Source organism: Solea senegalensis, linkage group LG6, assembly GCF_019176455.1.
Source record: "Solea senegalensis isolate Sse05_10M linkage group LG6, IFAPA_SoseM_1, whole genome shotgun sequence".
Taxonomy (NCBI): domain Eukaryota; kingdom Metazoa; phylum Chordata; class Actinopteri; order Pleuronectiformes; family Soleidae; genus Solea; species Solea senegalensis.
The window spans coordinates 6,416,995-6,439,518 of NC_058026.1; the positions used below are offsets into that span (position 1 = coordinate 6,416,995).

At 41.1% G+C, this 22,524-nt stretch overlaps 1 protein-coding gene and 1 long non-coding RNA gene across 2 annotated transcripts; both read left to right on the plus strand.

The window, feature by feature from the left end:
- The first annotated feature begins 2,177 nt into the window (after positions 1-2,177).
- On the plus strand, positions 2,178-6,531 carry LOC122770588. Its single transcript, XR_006360533.1, has 3 exons — positions 2,178-3,526; positions 4,285-4,696; positions 5,804-6,531. It is a non-coding gene; the product is annotated as an uncharacterized LOC122770588 (long non-coding RNA).
- A 3,064-nt stretch (positions 6,532-9,595) lies between these two features.
- Positions 9,596-19,614, plus strand: pld5 (phospholipase D family, member 5). The gene is made up of 10 exons (XM_044027528.1): positions 9,596-9,863; positions 12,370-12,506; positions 12,821-12,989; positions 13,199-13,307; positions 14,372-14,499; positions 15,502-15,699; positions 16,301-16,452; positions 17,064-17,229; positions 17,334-17,424; positions 18,097-19,614. The coding sequence occupies exons 1-10, from the start codon at positions 9,828-9,830 to the stop codon at positions 18,348-18,350; spliced, it is 1,440 nt and encodes a 479-aa protein (XP_043883463.1). The 5' UTR covers positions 9,596-9,827; the 3' UTR covers positions 18,351-19,614.
- Positions 19,615-22,524: the final 2,910 nt, after the last annotated feature.

The following is a 22,524-nucleotide window of genomic DNA, read 5'->3' on the forward strand; positions in this document are numbered from 1 at the left end:
CCGTGAGTTGCAATGTTTTGCTTGTGTGTTGCACTTTGTTGGTGTTTGGGTTTGTCCATGGGTCTGTTTGACGACCTGGCAGTTGTTGTTTTTCCATAAGTTATGTGGTGTGATGAGTAAATAGTCACTAATGAGTGACGCGGAGCTAGCTGCTAACTAGCAATAATCAGAGAAGTTTGTGTTGCTGTATTGCTAATCCCTGTTGTTTATATGTAGCTGTATTTCTGTTGTTATCGGGATAGCTCAGTGTATTTCTATGTCTAAGTTGTGCTTTATTTTCTGATCAGTCAGTTTTGTGTTGTGCTTGTATTGCAGCAACCACATACCCTCTCACAAACTTCGATAAACAGCTTGAACTGTATTAAATGACTCTGCCTCTTATCAGAACAGTACCACAGTGTCTTGCTTCCACCTAAGATCCATATTTATCTAAAGTGGATGTAGTTATGTTCACTGCTTCATTTTCAATTGTCAATTTCATTGTTTTTTAGACTATATTTTCTTTTTACACCAAATCTTGTTGTTCAATATGTTCACAGTCTTGTGCATACATCATTTTGGGAATGATGTACCAAAATGGTTGCATTTGGTGCAGAAGACTGTGTAGAAGTCCTTTTTTTCCATTCGAATAACGACTCAGGAATCAATAAGAGAATTGATAAGGAATTGGATTGATAGGCAGAATCGACAATGGCGTTGATATTGATAAAAACCTGTCAATTCCCACCCCTACCAGAGAGCATAGAATTGTATTCTCATAATATCACGATTAACATATCATAAGATTCCAACTTTATTCTATTAATATTACAATTAATGTATCATAATATTATGACTTTATTCTTGAAAGATTACGACCTTATTGTCAAAGCATTACGACTTTATCCTCAAAAGATTACGACTTTATTCTTAAAACATTACAGCTTTATTCTCAAAGGATTACAACTTTATTCTCAAAAGATTATGACTTTATTCTCGAAATATTAAAACAAATCTCAAATTTTGGCCCTAATACTTCTAATTTTTCTAACATCCTAATTCTATACCTATGGAAACCAAATAATTGCATTGAAGTGATTAGTCACCATTATATTCAAACTCTCCTCACTGTTACACACTTGACCTTTAAACAGACAAAATCAGATCAGACAGGAGATCAAACCTGTTTAGTCTTAGCTTTAATAAAAAGTTTAAGTTTTCCCTTCTTCACCTTCACAGACTTTACCAAGCTGCCATCAATCAGCGCTCCACCACTGTCCTCCCTGTCTGGCCTTGCTCTCACTCACAGCAAGTACACATGGCAAATTGGCTTTTAGAGGCCACACTGCTGGAGCCGCCGCTCTACTAACAGTATGGTCTCCAGATATTCTGCTCCAGTTTCTTAATCCTCAGAGCTGTGTCAGGGTTTTTCCTCCCTTGTGAGCAACATTTATGTGCTGGTACACATCACGCTCCTACGGGTGTCCACCTCGTTGGGAACAGTTCATGTGAATTGTTAGCACTTATTCTTTATTAAGTTCACGTCCCCTGATAGCTTCGTTACCCCCACTCAAATTGCTGGAGTTTATTGCATATAAATAAAATATGAATATCAGTGCTGTGAAACCTCTGAGATATGAATCTAACCCTTCTCTGACTAAAATGATGTGAGTATTCTCCTATGTAGACATATTAAAAATTAATATGAATATATTATAATATTGGCCAGGTGATGCACAACATCATGTGCTAGTCGGTGTAATTTCAGGTCTTGGGGGGAATAAGATGTATGATGATATGCCCGGTGTGCATGGAGGATACTGGAGGGGGCGCATTTACATATTCTACACCTCCTCATTAGTCCGACTCACCGGATGTAGAATGTGGTTATGTCTCTGGCGTTGTAGAGACAAGTCTGGTGATGTGAGACACCCGAAAAATACTCCACTGTGACAGACAGTGACAGTGGCAGACGACAGAACTTTTACAGTAGCACCCGCACACTAAATTATACTATTAACGCAAGAGTTCAACATGTTTCCCATATTTATATATCTATATACATATATATACTGTATCTATCTATCTATATGTATATAGATAGATAGATACAGTATATATATACTGTATCTATATATAGATACAGTGTATATATGTGTATATATGTATTTATATACATATATGTATATGTATATATATATATATTTATATGTTTATATATATACACACACTGTATATACCTTTTTGCGAACAGTACATAGGGTGTACAACAAATGTACAAATGCACAATAAAACAGACACAGTTACAAAGACGCTAAGTTCACATTCATCTATTGCTGTGTCTAAACATGCATCTAAAGCAGATGCACATAATATTATGTATTTTAATAAGTTGAATATGTCCATGTTTCATGCCCACGCACGGCCAGTGTTTTCTTCCCCTCTTTCAGGTCGATTGGTGTGATTGACAACCACCTGTGTCTGGCCACGCTGCCTGCAGACTGGCCAATCAGCAGCCGGGACACACTCTACAAGAAGAGCAACCTGGACTCTCAGATCCTTCCTGTAGCTGGAGGTTCATGTTGAGAACGTTGTGATAAGAGGGTATGGACTAGACTGGTTTCAGGATATCTTTACATACTGTTACGTGCCAGGGTGCTGTGTGAGATATCCCCATTCCTGTGTTTGCTGTGTGCTTTGTGGGTCTGCCCATTCTGCTTGTCCCACAGGTGCCTTCAATTCCACAGTCAAGCTGTGGACATAAAAAGCTGGCGCCACACTGATAGCCTGTGAACCTGCAAGCTACTTTGTAGCTGCATGTTTTCTCCACTCAACCTTTTTCTTACCCTTTGTTGGCAACAGTGCGTGTGATTTTTTTTTACTTTGGTGGTTTAAACTTGGTTTGATCTGGTTGTTTTAAGTTAATGGTGTTTTTTCCCTCTTTTAGGCCGATCAGCTACTTTTGGAGCAGCTGGCTTTAAGTTTACATTCTGCTAATTCATTGTAACTAAACTTTTTAGACGGTTCTGTTCCTCTGTCTCTGCCTTTCTTTTAAAATATCTCGAGGTTTGTTATACGTTGTTATGTAACAATACACACGTAGGGTTTTGCCACTTCATATCACTTGTTTATGGGTTGTGCCACTCCCTGTATTTTGAGAGATGGGCCCATTTTTGGTTTGTTTTCATTAGTTTGGCACAAACCCTTGGCCCTACCCTGATCCACCTTTTTTGTTATCCTGTTTTGTGAAAACACCTTAAAATAAACATTTGAGTTACTTGCACCTGCACCCCTGGCTTTCTCCTTTCTTTGCTTGCTCCGTGTTGCCATCTCACCCCTACGTGATGTAACAGTCCAAGAAAACAAGTACCTTACCTTCTTGTTAGTCAAGTTTTTATGATTTGTGCAAAACATTCTCATGTAGATTCTCATTCATCCAGGTCATAGTTACCCAAAAGTCCCTCAGTCAGCAGCAGTCCTCATCTTCAAGTCCAGTTTCTTCTGAGTGAGTGAACTTTGGATATTTGTGGGCACTGTCAGGTCGCAGGTAACCTCAAGTCAGATTTGTTTTGCCTCTTTCTTCCTGACGTTTGAGTCTAAATACTGAGATAAAGATGTTGCCTATCACTTTTCTTGCTCACATCAAGATACAGACCAGTCCCTCTACAGTAAAACACATGATTGAACTTATTCAGGCACTTTTTTCTTATTTTATTTAACAAATTCTCTTAAATATCCATTATCTGTCATGCAGTGCATTTGTCATTATAGATTCCATCTAGAGTACAATGTGGCAAGTCTCCAAGGTGTTGAATTGTCTCTTTAAAACTGTTATTAGACTCCTATCTTATAATGCAGCACAGCGTCTAACTTAATGAATGTAAAGGACGACTGGCGGTATATCATTCTGACACAGTGGCCACATGGGGATCAGTGTTTTCTATTGGATCAGTCAAGTAAAGTCTTTTTATGTTCCCTAAACTGAGCAGGCTATAACAATCTCCAGTCACCTTGATGGTTGTGTGTGTACGTGCATGGGCGTGAGTTTTATAGCAGACATATGGCAGCTTTCTCGACCTTTGCAAAAGGTTCTCTGAGGTGAAGTTACTGCATATCAGTATTCTTTATGTGAAGTGCGACTGGATGAAATTGGATTCCGTGCACTTGCATGTGTTTGATGTAGAGTTAGTGTGTGTGCACACGTGCATGCGTGTGTGTGTGTGTCTCTGACAGTCTTCTCACACTTTCCACAATCTGATTAGTCTCCATCGGTGTGTCTGCTTTTCTCCATCTTGTCCGGAGCAGCGGCTCCTGTTGCACCTCCGCCCTGTCCTGAAGAATTGACTGCTCCTCCCCTGCAGCCTGGGAAACTCAAATATATGCACACACACACCCTCCCCAACAAGTGTGACAGGATGCTTTGGCCACAAACAGTCCGGTCCACACTGCACAGAGACTAACAGCAGCTGATTCAGCTGCATGTACAGAAGAATAGAAAAAAAGAAAGCCACAAGTCTGTGCCTGTGCCTGTGCCCAGCAGACAGCTGCACACAGGTTGCCAAAGGAACTGTTCGGTGATCCAAGGTCGATGGGGCAAGAGGATGCTCCCCGAGCACTGCCCAGTGTGTCCCTGGGGAAAAGAAGCAGCTCCAGTGCTGTCCAACAGCAGACCTACTCAGCGTCCATCTTCCTCCGCCGCAAAGAGAAGCGGATACAGGTGAGCCAACTGTCAACTGTCCAACTATCTTTTTTGGAGAGTGATGAGTTAAAACTTTGGAAAAGGGTCAGCCCTTCACTTGATTGATCTAACGTTATAGTATCTACAAGTTTATTCAACATTCATAAATGTATATTTAATAATGTACCAGACTATGCAATAATGGCAGGCTGTGTGCGTTTGTTCCTTCTGTGGCCTCAGCACTCGAGAAAAGCTGCTGGAAAAGTGTGCGACTGAGCTCGGTCGCCTCAAATGAGAATTGATTATCGCTTCCTTGACTGCTGCCACGCCCTCGCCCCACACATGCACTAATACAAAACAGAGACGCGCACACACCGAGGATCACGCTGGGAACTCTGTTTGCTTGATTATATATTTATAATTTTTTTTCTCATTTATTTTTCAAGCAAAAGTCTCACAACTCCATGAGGATGTGCCCGTCTCTGTGTGCATGAAGCAAACACTATCACCTATAGCTCTGGGAAACGTTATCCTGCATTTTAACACTATTCCCCTATGTGTCATCAATGACACTGTTTTTGAAGTGAATTTTGAAATCACTGTTTGTGCTATACGTGCCACTGTATTAGGTACAGTAAGGATAGAGTTCTGACAATGCCACCCTGGAGATGTTAAAGCCAGGGAAAATATTTCATCTGAAAATGAATTAAAGATTGCAATAAATTCATTATACCAAGGAGCAAGAGATGTGGCTCCATGCAACAATAATCTTTATTCCACTTTGCACATATGAAATTAAAACACCATATAATAGCTATAATAGGGGAAGGGGAAAATGTAGAGCTGAGGCTTACCGGTGGTGAGGAGGGCTAAGGAGGGAGGAGAGCCCAAGGGAGTCACCCTCATTCGCACATGCACACACATAACAGAATGAAGATCAAAATCAAATTCGCAATGAGTCGGTCACCTCTGACCTCTGGTGTAAAGAAGAACATTTGGTCCAGAGAACTACCACATTTTCTCTTTTTCGGAGCGTTCTCTGCAAAACTTTACAGCAGTTTTTTTTCTGTGTACATTCCGGTTGATCAGCTCACACCAGCCAGTGTGGTTCTTCCCGATTCTGACGCTTGCTTTGATCTCCCGCAGGTTTTTCTGTATGACTAAATGCACCGAGTTACTGTCAAGTCATTGGATGATTAGATCTTTGAGTTAACAAGCAGATGATCACGTGATGGTACCTGATGAAGTGGCTGGTAAGTGTATGGTTTTCACTTAAGTGACACTTCAACTATACTGCAGTGGAGCGTATGTATCCCTTTCTGAAAGATTTAATGCCATTTCACTCTGCACTAATGCCTTGGTTGGCTGCTCCTTTCTCTTGTACACACGTGACCTATTGGTTTGAGGGGCTGTGCTGCTGCTGCTGGTGGTGGTGGTGGCGGCTCTGCTCACTAATGAGGTTGTGTCTGAATGAAACAACTTAAGAGGATCACAATTTTCACGACTACATCATCCACAAACTTGCTTTGGCATGTGGCCCGGCTGTCTCATGTCCCCAGTCAGCCATCACTCAGGACACAGCACCCATTGGAGAAAAGGAAATGACATCCTGTTCGTGAATGAAAACCTGCTGCTGGGCTTTCGGTGCTACATCGTGGCGCCTTTCACACTGACACACAGGGGTGTGTTTGAATGGGAGGAGAAAACGGCATCAGTCATACTTATATGGGGACTAAATGTCACGCTGAATGATGATTATTGTGCGCCAGAGCAGAGCGTGTGCAGGGCAAACGCATCTATGCAGCTTCTGTGATGTTTCTACACCTGTTTGAGGATGAAAACATTCCTAAGATGCTGTGCATTAAAGCCTTTACCCAGTGAGGTATGATGATTGGTTTTATTTGTGTGTAGAGTCTAAGTACTGTTTGCTGTTGCTTTGCAATGTGAAGATGATTTATAATTGGTCCCCAGTGTTGGTGATGTTAATGAGTCAGGAGGTCGTGGAGATGAACTATCATCAGCTGCTGTGACCTTTGAACTGCTCTCCTCTGCGCGCAGCGTGGTCTGAAAAATGCACACATCAAAGAAGTGTTTTTAAAAAGGAGAGACTAGAAAATTGACTCGTAAGCATTTTCTCCATGAATATTCATCGCTGTACGATTTCAGTGACTGTGCAGTTGGTAAATTGTTGATGTCATCAGTTTACTTGCATGTAACCAACTGACGTGTCTTCATGTCTAAAATTTGAAGCTCTGTGCTCGTGGTGTTTGATTAGAGAAAGTATGATCATCTCTATTGGTTTGTCATTGTTGTGGCAAATGTAAGTTTAATTCCAAAGCCACCCAAAGTCGTTAGCTGTAGGCATGGACTTGACTCGTAGGTACTTTTTCAATTCCTCAATCACCAGGCAAGGAGTCACGTAAAGGGATTGCACATTTATTTCCACATGCCGTACATCCAGGTTACAGGTTACAACAACACATAGAAATATGCCCTTGATGTTCCAGGTTGTGAATGACGATTTACAGATTTAACAGCAACATAACGGTCTTAAAACCTTTTTACACCAGACCTAGCACAGCTTCTAATGGACATTTCCACCAAGGCAAATTGCTAGATATTTTCTAGTACATATCTACTAATCAAAGGTATCAAGGGTCCACAGTAGCCTTTATCTAATAAAATACAGGTTTTATAATATCAAAGCCACGTTCCTTTCCTTATAAGAATACAAAAAGCTTAACTACATTAACTGTTCACATGTTACACTGTAACAAGTAATCCTAAATGAATCATTTAAAATACCTCCAAGCTAAATTAACTCAATACTGGCTCCTACAGTCACTTTGATTTTCAACCACTTTAAACAAGTTTTCTTCCAGCTTTGGGAAATTTCACCTTATCTGACTCCCCGCGCTTCTCTCTCTCAGAGAGAGGGTGTCGTGCAGAGGGCAACTTCCCCTGACAGACACAGCGGGTTTCACTGCTATGACTTTGTTTCACTGCATCTGCCCTGCGTCTCACGCTGACTTCATCCAGTTTCATAATTAACTCGAGCAAACTTCTACTGCGGCTGCTCAGTTTATCACCGCACACACGGAAACCGTTTCAGGACGAAGTCACCAGTCAGCAGGTTCTGTGCAGTACAGTATCAAGGTGTCCTGATACACCTGACTGACCATTCACAAATCAATCCCAGTCGTTCGTCATGTTATAGCATCAAATAAAGCACACAAAAATTACAATATGATACATTTTGAGGACATTTTGTGTGACTGTTTAGTTGAGTCCCTGTATCATATCACCAGAGGAAGAGGCGGGATTTATTACCTATACTGCATCTAGCCACCAGGGGGTGATCAAGTCAGTCAAGTCATCATGGATGTTCAGCATCAACTGGCTAATGTTGATTTGTTTTGTTAGTATTTGGTCATAAAAGTTGCATTATTGCAAAATGACCCTTTAACACCGAGCGTAGCACTGACGACACGTTTGCACAAGCGCACTTTGCGTCACCGTAGTTACGCAACTGTTTGTGCTTTCGGAAAAATTCCAACCGTATCTCAAAGTTGCACGTGCTTTGACGTGTGGTTATTACGGTAATTTCACTTGTGTTCTGTTTCAGAAAGCAGGCAAATCAGCGTATTTGTCGCCAGAGAAAAGCGAGCGAGAAGAACACCACCAACATAGTTTCCGTTTTTTGGCCTGTTTTTGCACATTGAGAGACGAAGTCTCAAAAAAAGTGTTATCGTAAATATGTTTCATGCTGTTCAAATTTCAATTCTAACACGCAGTATGTTGTAAATTACTGCCAGATATAGGTTTTAAGGTTGGTTGATAAGTTATTCTGGAAAATGGGCAAAAGCACTAAGTTACAGGACATTCTATTACGCAAAAAATGTCCAGACATGTGTATAAATACAGTATACACTGTTTTGTTTCTTACTAAATACCATCTAGAGTCCCATACAAGTTTCATTTACAGAAAAGCCACCTCCCATTCAGCTGGACTCATACACAGAGCAGCAGCTTGCCTGGAGTCAGCAGCATATGTTGTTTTCTGCTGTTAGGCAACATCATATTCATCTGTGCACAAACAAAAACAAAAACAGTGGGGTGAACAAAAGGGTGGAAGCATTGAAAGGATGAAAATACTTTTTCATATTTTTCATTTTAATGCCACCGAGGCCCTTTAATGCGCATTACTTCTGAGTGACTGGAGGCAGAGCTTTACATTTAAAGCTGTGTGTGGTGTAAGTGAAACACAGGAGTCTGCAGCATTACTAAAAAGCACATTTACTATCATGATTTAAACAGTAGGAATGAAAGCAGACAGTACTGCTGACTTTACATCTAAAGGGTTACTTTAAAGTCTTTTGTGTATGTGCCTGTGTGTGTGTGTGTGTGTGTGTGTGTGTGTGTGTGTGTGTGTGTGTGTGTGTGTAAAACACTGACTTTGTCAGGACCAGTAGTCCTCGTGGAGAGCAGAACCTCATTTCTGAGGACCTGAGATTTGAATTGTGGTTAGGTTAAGGTTAAATTAACTGATTATGCTTAGTAATAGGGATAGTGTTTTCCAAATGCATATAATTGAGTGCAGTGTCCTAAGAAGAATAGCTGCACAAACATGTGTGTGTGAAAGAGAGACAGAAGATACATCTGCTCTAATGAGTTGAGAACAATTTCTGCAGCTGTCACACACACACACATACGATCACATCCCTTCACCTTAAGAACAAAAACCAACTGCTTTCTACGAGATGAGCTTTGTTCAAAAAAGCAGATAAAAGAGGGAGATACTGAGGCAAGAGGAAGAAGAGGGAGGATGCGAGGAGGAGGAGGAGGAGGGGATGAGCTGCTGGGGCTCCGTGCTTCAGCTCTGTATTGGCCATTTGAAGGAGAGGGTTCGGTCTATCTCCATCTCTCCCCCACTGCCTCCACCGAGAAGCACAGGGTGAACCCACAAACGCAGCTCACACAGCCACGTCAGGACTCGGGATGGACCAGGAGGCAGCAAGATGAGGACGGTGTCAGAGAGTGAAGGCATCAGACAGGTTTGCTGGGGAGCGAGGGGTGGAGGAGAAACACAGAGGCACGCACAGGTGATGAAGATGAGTGACTGAGCGGCCACTTCCCATCTGTCAGAGAAGTTTGAAGGAGTGCTGCTCTCATGGCGGGACCGACTGCACCGCAGGAGCCTGTGAAGGTACAACTACACCTGCTTCACTCATACTTCATATCGTATTATTCTCCCTTCGTGTATGGGACATTTTTATGTGCATGTTTGCCTGAAGCTTTCATTTCTGAGTCCTTCACTGAAGCTTTAAATGAATTCTCTTCAACTTGAAGTTATTTTCTTTATCTATTATCTATCTTTCTATAGAAGATGTGAGACAACAAAAAAATACAATATTTCCCATATTCCACTGGGACAAAATACCCATTTTATTAATGATCGCCAGATAAACTCCAAGGTTTGATAAAAGGCAGGCAGAAGAACAATGAGTGGATGTCGTTTTCGTCTCACAAAAGAGCAACAAACAAATTCAGTTTAGCTTTATACAACAGGAAGAGGGAGAAGGAACATTTCATATTATCTTTGAAGCACAAGCAAATTAGCCTCTTTTTTTCATTTCTGCAAGAGAAACAATTTCGAGTGATCCTTTTGTCTAGAAAACAGCCAGAAGTAAAAGTGTTTGTGCATAAAGAAAAACCTGCAAATGGCCTCTTTTGCCCAATAATCAAATCAAAACCCCAGAAAAACAAGAAACCAGTGAAATGTGTTGAACGTGTCAGGTTGTCATTATATCTGTGCCCAAAAATGTCTTATTACTGTGGTTTTGGAGTGAAGGAAAATGTTGTCTCATTCTGCATCACTTGCTGTCTCACTCTGACAGTCTTGCTGAGGCTTAATTTCCTCAAGGCAATGTTCACGTCCTCAAGTGGAGCATTGCTTCTTGATTCTGCTAAATGTAATGAAGAGCTCACAGCTCTCAGTGGACAGCAAAGGGGTGCAGGGTGCATCGAGCTGGCACCACTCTTTCAGCCTCATTGCCTGAGACAGACAGCGGAGAGGAGACAACAAGCATCCTCCAACGCCCCAGTATGGTATCGTGCTCAACACACTTCTTCTCTTGTTATAAATTGGATATTTCATAATGACTGGGAGGACATTTCTCTCAGAAAACAAAGCTGCTGCTTACCCTCTACCACAACCCTGCCACGAGGCTCAATTTGTTTGATTGATCAGACAGAAAACAAAAGAGCATACATAATGTGATGTTGACGGCTAACAGAAGCGACAAAGCCTAACAGCGCAGGGAATGAGGCGGAGTGAAATCTGCACTCATAGGCAAAACAAAAGTGCATAACTGCACTTTTAAAACAGTGGAAATCAAGACTCCTCAGGCTGCTGCTGCTTCATAACCTCTGACCACGCCAACTGTCCGGCCACCACTGATACAATATACAGCACACACATGCATGCACGTATACCCTTTAATATTGTTTGTCATATATATATATATATGTGTACTGGGTGCATTCCTCCTGGCACAGAGGTCATAAAATCTCTTTCAGGCCAGGATTTGCTTCAACAACAAAGCCGGCTGTACATACAAAAGCATAAACCATGATGCGTTCCAATATTGCTTATAGTCTGGGCTTTAGTGTGTATCAATCTGCCTTCTGCTGGGGAGCGTTCCAGTTGGCTTGTCCTCTGCTCTGTGGCTAAAAGTGGGATTTGTTGTTTTTTTTGTTTTTCTTTGAACTTCCTCAGCAGCCTGGATGTCAAATCAAACATTTCCAGTGGAAAACAGATGCACTGCTATTGTTGCATTGATCAGGAATCCTAATCCTCAATCAATGACATTGACCGAAGCACTTGAAAACGATAGTTGAAAACGTACGGCTGATTGCAGTGTAGGGACCGCGTGGCGGTGCAGTGGGTTGCACTGTTGCCTTACAGCAAGGCGGTCAATGGTTTGAATCCTGATTCGACCAAGGGCCTTTCTGTGTGGGGTTTGCATGTTCTGCCTGTGTGCCTGTGGGTTCTCTCCTGGGTACTTCCTTCCATAGTCCAAAAACATGCAGAGGACACTTTAAACAAGGGGTGTCAAACATACAGCCCGCGGGCCAGAACTGGCCCACCCAGTCTTATTCGATACTATATTTTTCAGTTCCAGATAGCTGTGACTAAATGTTTTGTGCCTTTGTAGATCCACTGTGATCTGTCAGTCACATGTGTAAAACCTGGGCATGATATTGTTGAAATGGCACTTATTCATCTCAAGTATTATGCGGTTGTTCATTATATGTTTTGTAAAAAAAAGATTCTCCATGAAATGTAAAACAAAGGGAAACATTTGGAGTTCTTGTTGTTTATAGGCTATGATTACACATTATTATTACTGTCTGTGAGTCGACCGTAGGTGTAAGTGTGAGAGTGTGTATGGCTGTTCGTCTCTGTGAGTGTTTGCCCTGATGGATGTACCCTCTCCTTCCACCATATGTGAGCTGGGATTGGCTCCAGCCCTGGAAACAGTGAGTGGCTGCAATGCGTGTCTTCACTAACCTGCAGCAGTTCACGTCTCTGTAGCTGCTAATTAGCCATCTCTCGAAAATACTCAAATGAAAAAAGAAATGAAATAAAAAGAACAATGCCTCTCTCTCTCTCTCTCTCCCTCTCTCTCCCTCTGTGTGTGTGTGTGTAGACCCAGCAGAAGTGCATTGCCATCTTTGCCCTTTTCTCCTGCTTAGCTGTACTGGTGGCATTGATCTGCTCCTCCATGGACTTCTGGTGGGACGATGAGGACGGTATCACAGAGGAAAACTGCAGCAGGAACTGTCGGTATGACACATTAGCTTATTAAAGTAAGGGAGAAATAACATCCCCCACAAAGCTGATGATTGGCTTCCATTTTATGACTGATCATGGAGTCATTCATGAACCTTGAATAATGTGAGTGTAAACTTATGTTGTAGGTTCATCAACACAACAGTAAAACCACCAGTTAATTAAGCGGTTGATCAAAGTAACACATTTTCATGACATTACATCAACATAGAGTAAATGCACCAGTCGTATCACAGTGTCAGTGTTACAGTTATCCTGAAAAAGTAAAGCAAAAAGGACAGATTTCAAAAACAATGTGTAACTTTCAGCGTCGCGCTCGTGGAGAACATTCCAGACGACCTCTCTCTCCCTGGGCATGACCGACCTCGCCTCGCTCTCTCTGTTGGCTTTCACACACTGTTGGAGCGGGCAAAGCACTCAGTCGAGGTGGTGTCACCTGTCTGGGACTTGGAAACAACGCCAAGCGCCGCCAAACAGGTACAGGTCTGAATACAGTCGTCTGCATTCCTGCGCATTTCCCAGGTGTCCCTGTGAGAAGAAAAGCAATTATTTTTAAGTAAATCTCTGTGTAGTCTGTTAATGAGGTCGGTCCTGCTGAGATATAAGAATTGCCCTTTTAGAAGACATCTGGAAACACAGCTCAGACGCCTGGCTCCATGAATACAGAACACCACTCTCTTCCTCAGGGTCAGCTCTTGTTCCAGCAACTGCTCAGCCTGAAATCTCGTGGGATTAAACTAAAGATTGCCAGCAGCCTGACTAACTCTGCTGAACTGAAGACCTTGACAGCACATGGTGAGTGGCTGTCATATTTTTTATTTAATAAAAGCGGATATTCTGCCTGGCCGCTCTGAGCACTATTGCCTTTGCAGCAAGAAGACCCTGGTTTGTGACCCGGTGGGAACAAGAGCCTTTCTGCATGGAGTTTGCATGTTCTCTCTCTGTGTGTGTGTGTGTGTGTGTGTGTTTTCTCTGGGTTGTCCACTGCCCAAAAACATGCACGTTCGGGGATTAGGCAAATTGGATACTCTACATTAATAAGTGTGAGAGTGAATGGTTGTTTGTCTCTATGTAGCCCTGTGATGGACTGGCTCTATGTCAGCTGGGATTGACCCTCACGACCCTCATGTGGAGGATAAAGCAGCAGTATAATATGAGTGAGTGAGATTTTAGGTCAAAGCAGCAAGTCAGAGCAAAGATTTATACCCCCAGATGTACCATCCAGTGTCACTGGACAATATCTCTTATCCCTTTAACACCTATAAGCCTCAAAATGTCTGGACTTATTTTTTGCTTATTTTAACCATAAAAGGGCTATACAATCTTACATAAAATATTTACAGGAACTGCATGTTGAAATAGTGTATTAACAATTTAAAATGATGAAAAACAAAAAAGTTTAGTGCCGTTGTACAACTTGAACACCAGATTGTTTGTGTTAAATCTGAAATTTGACCAGTATAAAACGTATTTAAAATACGTTGAGACTATGTACAGAGGTTTTCCCAACTCGCTATGTAATTACAGTAATGCAAAGTGCCGTCTTATTGTTACTTTTAAAGATTTCTCATCATTTTATTTTAACAATTATGTGCACATTCCATACAGTAAAGGAAAAGAAATGCATCATTGACACATTGCAGCTTCCACAGCATGTGTCACAAAAGCATCATGTCAGCCAAACTGCACAATCAAGGTCAAAATATAATGAATATGTGAATCTATCTTGCTGGTTTTACTTCACAGGCGGCCTGCTCACTTTTTCTGTTCCACAGTGCAAGGCCGTCTGGCATATTTCCACAATTCTGTCCATCTCCTTCTTTCTAACTTGTCATGCATCCACCCCTTCTCGCCCATAGGTGCAGAGGTTCACTTTATTAATATGACAGCTATTGCCCGAGGAGGACTCCACTCGTCATTCATGATTGTGGATCGGAAGCACATTTACATGGGGAGCGCTCATATGGACTGGAGGTCGCTCTCCAAGGTAACATAAAACAAACATGAGTGTGCACAATAATACCGGCGTCTTTTCATCTCAGGGGGAAAAAAGATCTGAATGTAACCACATTTAAATAAAAAAGAACCTCTATACACCTCTGCCTTTCTATATTTAGTTACTTCAGCAGCTCTCAGTGGGCATCAGCGATGATTTAAGATCGCTGTCTGAGTTGGGTCCGAGAGACGAGTAACATTTCACTTTGCATTTAGCCTGTAATTCACAGTGGAGGAGGAGCCAGGGGGCAAAACTTGAAATGATTACCTGGCACTTTTCATGCTTGAGCACCTGCTGGGGGCAGAACTACTGTTGAGTGTAATTAACTAAAGAGCCAGAGGGACAGAAGGAACAGACACACACACGTTTATATTAATGTGTATAATGAGCACGCACGCCTACAGTATACACACACATGGAGAGTAAAATGACACGCAGACATGAGAGGACAGAGACAAACAGCCACTTCATGCCAGGTGTTGAAAGACATAATATGTCTTTGGTGGGACATTAGTACCTGGTGTAAATGTATTTAGGTTCAACTCTGGATATAAGTAGGTTATCAATACTCAATACTAAATCTTCTGGTGCAGATTTAAATACAAGCTTGTTGGGAAAAGTTTAAGAAATGTGTCAAAACCAAAAACAGAAGTATGGAGGACCAAAAGGGCCAAAATTAAATAAATAAATACACCATTAAATCATTCATTAAATGTGTCATTAAATAATTAAATACATGTAATTAATTACATATGTTTAATTAATTAAAAGCACATACAAAAGAAAACAAGTTAACCAAGTTAACCATAATCTAATCTTAAAATGACTATAAGATCATCAAGTTCTCTTACAGTGTGCTACTGTGTCAGCATAAATTTAGCTCCCATTAACTCTATGCTAAACCCTTGTAAAGCATGTGTATTCAGTGAAAATAACTTCTTTTTTTTTGCTGCATCACCTCTTCCTGTGTGCTTCTTTCTGACCCCCCCACAGAGGAAGGAACTGGGGTTGGTGGTGTATAACTGCAGCTGTCTGGCTTTGGACCTCCACCGAGTCTTTTCATTTTACTGGCAGCTCCATGACAGAGACTACATCCCCTCCATCTGGTCAAAGAGAGTTACCGCCCTCTATGGGAGACACGACCCCCTGGAGCTGCAGTTCAATGCAACCCACGCCACGGCCTACGTGTCTGTGAGGAACGATACAACCCAAATCATCAATCATCCATCCAAAAAATGCACACACTGATGTTAGCATATATATATATAAGTGGTTTATATTCATCTAAAAGCAATTTCCTGGCTTTGGAGTAGCCTATAGGGTGTACGTCTTTATTAAATTTATCTCACCCACTAATAACAGACTCACACAGTGGGTAATTAATCATGTTAATATCACACCGAGGAACATTTTGGGTCTGAATATCTAAACACCTTAGCCTAATTTGACATTAATGAATCCTGTGACCCTCTTAGCGACGTGATGCTCACCAGTTACATGTGGGGAATTTATTATTCTCTAAGAGTTAATGGAGCAGTGCTGGATGCTGGCAACTTCACTGCGCTCTTGTGCATGACTCATTCTAGTCATGATAAATGTGCCTTGTTGTTTTTGCCCTTCGTCAGAATGGTAAACCACTTTCAGCAAACTGGGCATTCAAATCCATGTAAATCACATTTTAATGCCTGTCTGGACTGTGCAGTTTTTGTTTTGGGGTGCTTTCGATTTTTGTGTTACTTTTATTATTTCAGGTGCAAACTTGTCTTGTGTGATATATCCTTCTTTTCTGCAGACCTCGCCTGAACTCTTCTGCCCGAAAGATCGCACTAGAGATATTGATGCAATTTATCAAGTCGTCCAGAGTGCAAAGGCATTCATCTTCATATCTGTGACAGACTACCTTCCCCTGGTGAACAGGAGTTTCCGAGGAACATCAGTCACAAGGTACACAGCCCGGTGTTTGTGGAGCTGCATATTTCTTGGTCTAAGTCCAGTATTACACTGATTTGAGGTGGAGGAACATACAAGGGTGCTTCAGAAAGTTCTTCACCTCAGCCAGAGCATTTAGAGTTGACTGAGACAGGGTTCTTTTTTGGGTTGTTTCATTGATTTTTGAGGTAGTTTAGTTCCTTCTTTTGAAGAGTCTGCTCATTTTTTAATGTTTTTGCCACCATATATTATGTACACTACATCGTTCACTCCTGTGCGAAATAAATCCTTTATTTGAACAAACGTACACCTTGTCATTATGTTGATTACCTTCCCCCGAAAGAGCTGGGTCATAACAATCATTCTGAATGGTGACTATAGAAGTGGTAAACAGGTAGAAGTCAGACGATGACAGATAGGGTGCTTCTGTTTAGGTTTCCCTCTCATCTGTTGATCAAAGAAACAACGTTAGAAATAAAGCTTTGAATGAACTTTGAAGCTTCATTCAAAGCTTCGACCACGTGTTTCTGGGTGAGGCTGAGGCCCTTTGTACCTTTGAAGTACCTTTGTATGTGTATCACTATCTCCACCTCAACACTTTTTACTGTTCATGCTTACATCACAAGGTACTGGTCACCTCTCGATGAGGTCATCAGAGAGGCCGTGGTGCTGAGGCGAGTCAGAGTCTGTCTGCTGATCAGCCTCTGGAAGAAGACTAACCCCCTCACCTTTAACTTTGTCACCTCCCTCAAGTCCCTCTGCATGCACCTGCGCAACTGTTCCCTGGAGGTGGTATGTGAGTTTTATATGAACAGTGGATTTCCAATTGTTTAACAGTCAGTGAGTGTGTGCGCTGTGTTTCTCACACGCTCGTCTTTCAAATGATTCCCTCGCAGAAGTTCTTTACTCACAGAGAGCAAAAGGATGATCTTCAACTTGGACTCAACCACAACAAGTACATGGTGACCGACAATGCTGTCTACATAGGTAGGCAATGTTTTATTTATTTTTTTGACTGATAAATGCAGCCACCAGGAGTGTGTAAGTGTAAACCTGGTGAAAATGTGTGTCAGTAAGAGTGTCTGTGGAAAAAAACAATCTGCTGTGGCCTCCCCAGAAAACTGGGAGAAGCCAAATTAACAAAACAAGCAAACAAACAAAAAACCCTCTCATTTGACTCATTCCACTCTGGAATGTGTCCAGTAAATATGAACCTACTGACGGTTAGTTAAGTCGAGCATAAAGACTGTAAAAATGGGAAATATCTAGAAAGAAAAATACTATGAAGTTTTGCAGAGCAGCAGAACCCTCTGCAGGCTCAAGAAGGAATTGATTGTTGTTCCTTGACTTGGTCAAATTGGTCTTCTTAAACAAAACTGAAAGTCTCTAGAAGAAAGAGTTGAATTTGAGACATAGAAACAAGCTTTTGAGATGACAGCTTAGTCTTTTTTTATTTTTTTATCTCATTTGTATTTCTATTGAAACGTCTTTGGTGCTGCACTCCAGCCAGAAATACTCGAGCATGTTACAAAAAACCTCCACATGTCATTTTCTTAACTTTATTTTTAAGGACTGGACAAGTAAGAGGTTCTACTGACACAAGTGACACACATTTCCTCCAGGTGCAATGTCTGAGGTTGTTTATTTTTTCCTCCACAGGGAACCATGACTGGGTCGGTACTGACTTTGCCTTTAATGCCGGGGTTGGACTGGTGGTCCAGGTGAAAAACAGTCCCGTGAACAGGGAAGTGACAATCCTGGATCACGTCAGAGCTGCTTTTGAAAGAGACTGGACGTCGCGTCACGCCAAGAGCCTACAGGGAGGCAAAGATCAGCAGGGCAAATACAGAGGCTGGCAACAAGAGGAATCACATAAGAAGGAGAATGAGTGGAAGAGCCCTTTATCTTTATAAGCACAAACTGTCCTTAAAAGTTCTAAAGCCTTATAAGCCTGAATAACTTAAACAAGATCGTATAAACATGTACGTTATAAGAATGTATCCTCAGACTAGATCAGATTTGACTTTGATTTAATAGATTTAGTTTTACATCATCAACGTTGAACTGATACTTTGACTCAGTTGCAATTAAGACAAAACAGTAAAGGAGACAAAATTTCATTTCCAGACCAGAAATCTGAACACTGGATGAAGTCAGCTTCAAAGTACAATGTCGCTTTTCAAAACAAAGTCACGGCAGTTTGATGCAGCCGTGCTGTGATGACTCCGCCCACGCTGAGGAGGCACTATATTGTAATGGAAAACCAACCAAACTCTGTAGAGTCGAGCGAGGCGGTACTATGTAGTGGAAAAGCCCCACAAGTCTCGTTTTGTTGACATTAAAAGTCAACTGTTTTACTGGAGGGTTAAAGATAAATGCTTTACTGCTCTATAAGTCAAAGAAATCACTGTCAGTAGGCACTAACAACATGAAATATTATATAACTCAGGTGATGTAAAAACAAACCTTTCCATAAAAAACCCTCCAGAATGAAGACTGAAAACTCAAGTTATTTTAGTTGAATGTAAGAGCTGATCAAGTGGATTGTTCAAGCTCATCTTTAGGAAACTGAACCAAATACAAATAATGAATCAACAATTAAAAATTACATATTTTAAGAAATATAAATTCTATATGCTTTTATTGTTAACCATTCTTTATCATTAATTAAACAGTTAATTAATTAATTTATTTATTTTATTTACCTGTAGTGTCTTGCCCAAATTACCTGTTGACTGTTACGAGAGCATGTACTGTTGCATGAATATTGAAAGCAATATTCAAATACAAAACTATATACTAAGACAAAACCGTATAATATCATATCTATGTTTAAAAAAAATATAGGAACATCACCAAAAAAAAGCAATCACATTCAGCATTTAATGATGATGCACTGTTTTCATTTACACTTTCAATTTGTATTTCATAAACTTTGTAATGCACATACAGCATGGGGGCTTGATGTGAGAGTAAACTGCCTACCAATCATTGAATGTTCTTGAATGACAAGCACACACACACACGAGTGTGCAGTACTGTAGCTTTACAGTTATCACCTCATCTCATTCAAAGTATTTCATCTGTCTTTATAAAAATGCACCTTTCTGCCTAACTGATGTTGTGTTTATTTCCATATTCAAGCAGTGGCAGAGTTGTGCATGTAAAGTCCAACAAAACAAGGTCAGAAGCTTCTCTGCAAATGTTAACGGCAGCGTTTTGCTCTACAGAAAATAATGAGTATCAACTAATGCAGTGCTGTTTTCCTTTTACCTGTCAGTCACTCTGATTGGAGACGTTTGAGCGCTGATTCAGACAGGGTTCCAACAGCTTAAGGCAAGTTAAATTCAAGACTTTCTTTAAATGTCACTTAGGAGGGAAATTTAAGACCAATTTGGTTTACGATAAACAAAAAAGAACAAAGCTACCCAAAAGATTTCCTTCAACATAACACATGACTTTTTGGTCCATGCAGTGCAAATGTTAGAATATCTTCTTCGCCCTGGCCCAAAACTGTTTTATTGATTCCACTGTCCTTTTTAGATTTTCACTTACAAAAGAAAATAATCAGAAAATTCTACTTCCTATGTGTTCAAGACATTTTAATACTAATTAAGGCCTTGAATCATGTCGTGTGCATCTGTTGAGACATGCAAATGAAGAACATACACAAGCAGGTTTATCTTCACAACAGAGCAAGACTCCTTTACATAAGTGTGTATAGTTTGATATATACTGTAAAACAAATGTTCAGCAGTGGAGTCAGTAAAAAGGAAATAAAGTACAGATACAAAATACAAATACTCAAGCAAAGTAATTAAGTGTAAATGTAGTTTAATGCCACTGAGCCCCGTATGTCATGCATATTAACCTACAATTGGATATTTTGCTCTTTAAAATTTAATTTGCAATAACAGTATAATACTTCTAAACGTTTCTAAATATTAAATGTTTACACTGAGGAAATTGAGTTTATCTGAATGATATTGTATCATATATATGTATACTGTATATGATAACATTTATCAGAGAGGTGAAACATCTTCAAACTCAACTCAAGCAACTCCAGTTACCTGCAGCGAACTACTTAAGATGACTACATGACCTCAATGACTGAGAAAACCTCTTATTTATCATGATTAAAGCGAATGAGCCAACTTTGCAGCCTTTTCTTAGCCTTTTAACTGAACGTCCTCTGCTCTGGTCCTCACATTGAAGTCATGAGGTAAGATTCAAAACTGTATCACATAAATTCATCATTCACCCATTCACGGTTAGATTGTGTAGCCCTCAATTTGATTTGGAGCCTTTATATTACATCGTAAAGGTTTTTGTTCCAGGCTCTACCACAGGGAGGCGCTGCAGCACCATATATATTACCTGCAGCACCAACTTCAGCCTCATGAGTGTGAGGCTGCAGCTTTAGAACTCAGAGGGAAGAACCTCAGGGCATTTAGTCTCTTTTTTTGAAATATGAACAAAATCTAGTGTCAAGAGGTTTGGTTCTATCACGATGCTGAGGCTGGGATGGATTAGACGGCCAGTTGGCCCCTGGGCACACACACCCACAGTGGTCCAAAGGTTGTGCTATTGAGTCTCACAGTCTCCTCCTCCTCTCTCTTGCTAAATGTGCTTTCTGTCAGGCAACACCTAGCTAATAATAATATAATTATGATAATATGATTGAGGGACCCTATTACAGTAGACCTATCACATAACTTAACCTTCATTATTTGACTGAGGGCCCCGTGAAGACATCAGGGGTGGATAAAATATTGAGATGAATAACATAGCAGTGAAGACAGTTGTGATGGTAGCACAGAGGCCCTTGGGCCCCTGAGCCTGGGCCCAGTATAAACCAGTTCATCCTTCCTAATCCATCATTGTCCAGCCAGCATGTCAATGTGGCTCCCATAAAAGTTATATTTGTGGCTGACAATATGGCTCTCAAGTGGGTTTGTTCACAGTGGTGGCCTCAACCCTGTTTGTACACTTTAAGTTCACGCCCACCTTGTGCCCTGTCCAGGCTTTACGTGGGAAAGAAGTCAGAATCAGAATCGGAATTAATTTATTAATCCCTGGGGGGAAATTATTTATATCACAGGTGCTTCTGGCAGAACAAATGTGTAAAAAGTAGTATTATAAAATAAAAATAAATATAATAATATACAGGATATGCATAGTAAATAAAATAGTGCATTGTGTTTCAAGTTTGTGACATGACACACTGACAGTCGGATGGTCACTTAGTGGGCAAATGATGCAGATCCCATAATATGGTTTCAGTCACACGAGAGGGAGGAGCCACCATGGGTGAGGGGTGAGGGATGAGGAACACGTTGATAACTTCACTAAAAGTTGTGGTATGTTTGTGTGTGTGGTTTTATTGCTGCTCCTAATGATGCTGATGATGACGATAATGATGATGGGGAGGGATGGTGGGACCGTCGTCATGGTAACAGATTACGAGCTAAGATAGTTTCACTTGGCTCTGCTGCAGTGTCGAATAATTAAACATGTGCATTCACGATTGGGCTTCTTTTTTTATTTACATCTTTACTCATATTTCACATTTATCATAAACATACATGTAACACAAATAGATAAATAACTTGTTCTCGTGCCAACTCTATGACGAGCAGAGATGTTGGGAGGAGGAGGAGGAGGGAGGAGGGGAGGGTGTGTGTGTGGGGAGGTGGGGGCACTGGCGGCAGATGCCTTTGCAGCAGAGGACCAGGACCAGCAGAGGATGAGTGTGCTTGTGTCGCTTTGCGGGACGAACTGTGAAATTTTGTTAACACCGTCCGTGGATTCACTTACAAAAATAGCCTGTGTGTGTGCGCGTGTGTGCGCGCGTGTAAAACGCCGCAGTGACCGCAGTCAATTCTCAGCTGTATAGTTTTAGACGAGATGGATGTGGGACGATTTGAAGTGATGCGCTTCTGCAACACCGGCCCTCTTCTTCTTCCTCTTCTTCTTCTTCTTCTTCTTCTGAACATGTAGTTCCTCTGTGTGTTGATCTCTGTGGATTTTCTGTTGAGATTCAGCGCGACAAAGATGGAGAGTGGAGTGTTTCTGTCCAGTCTG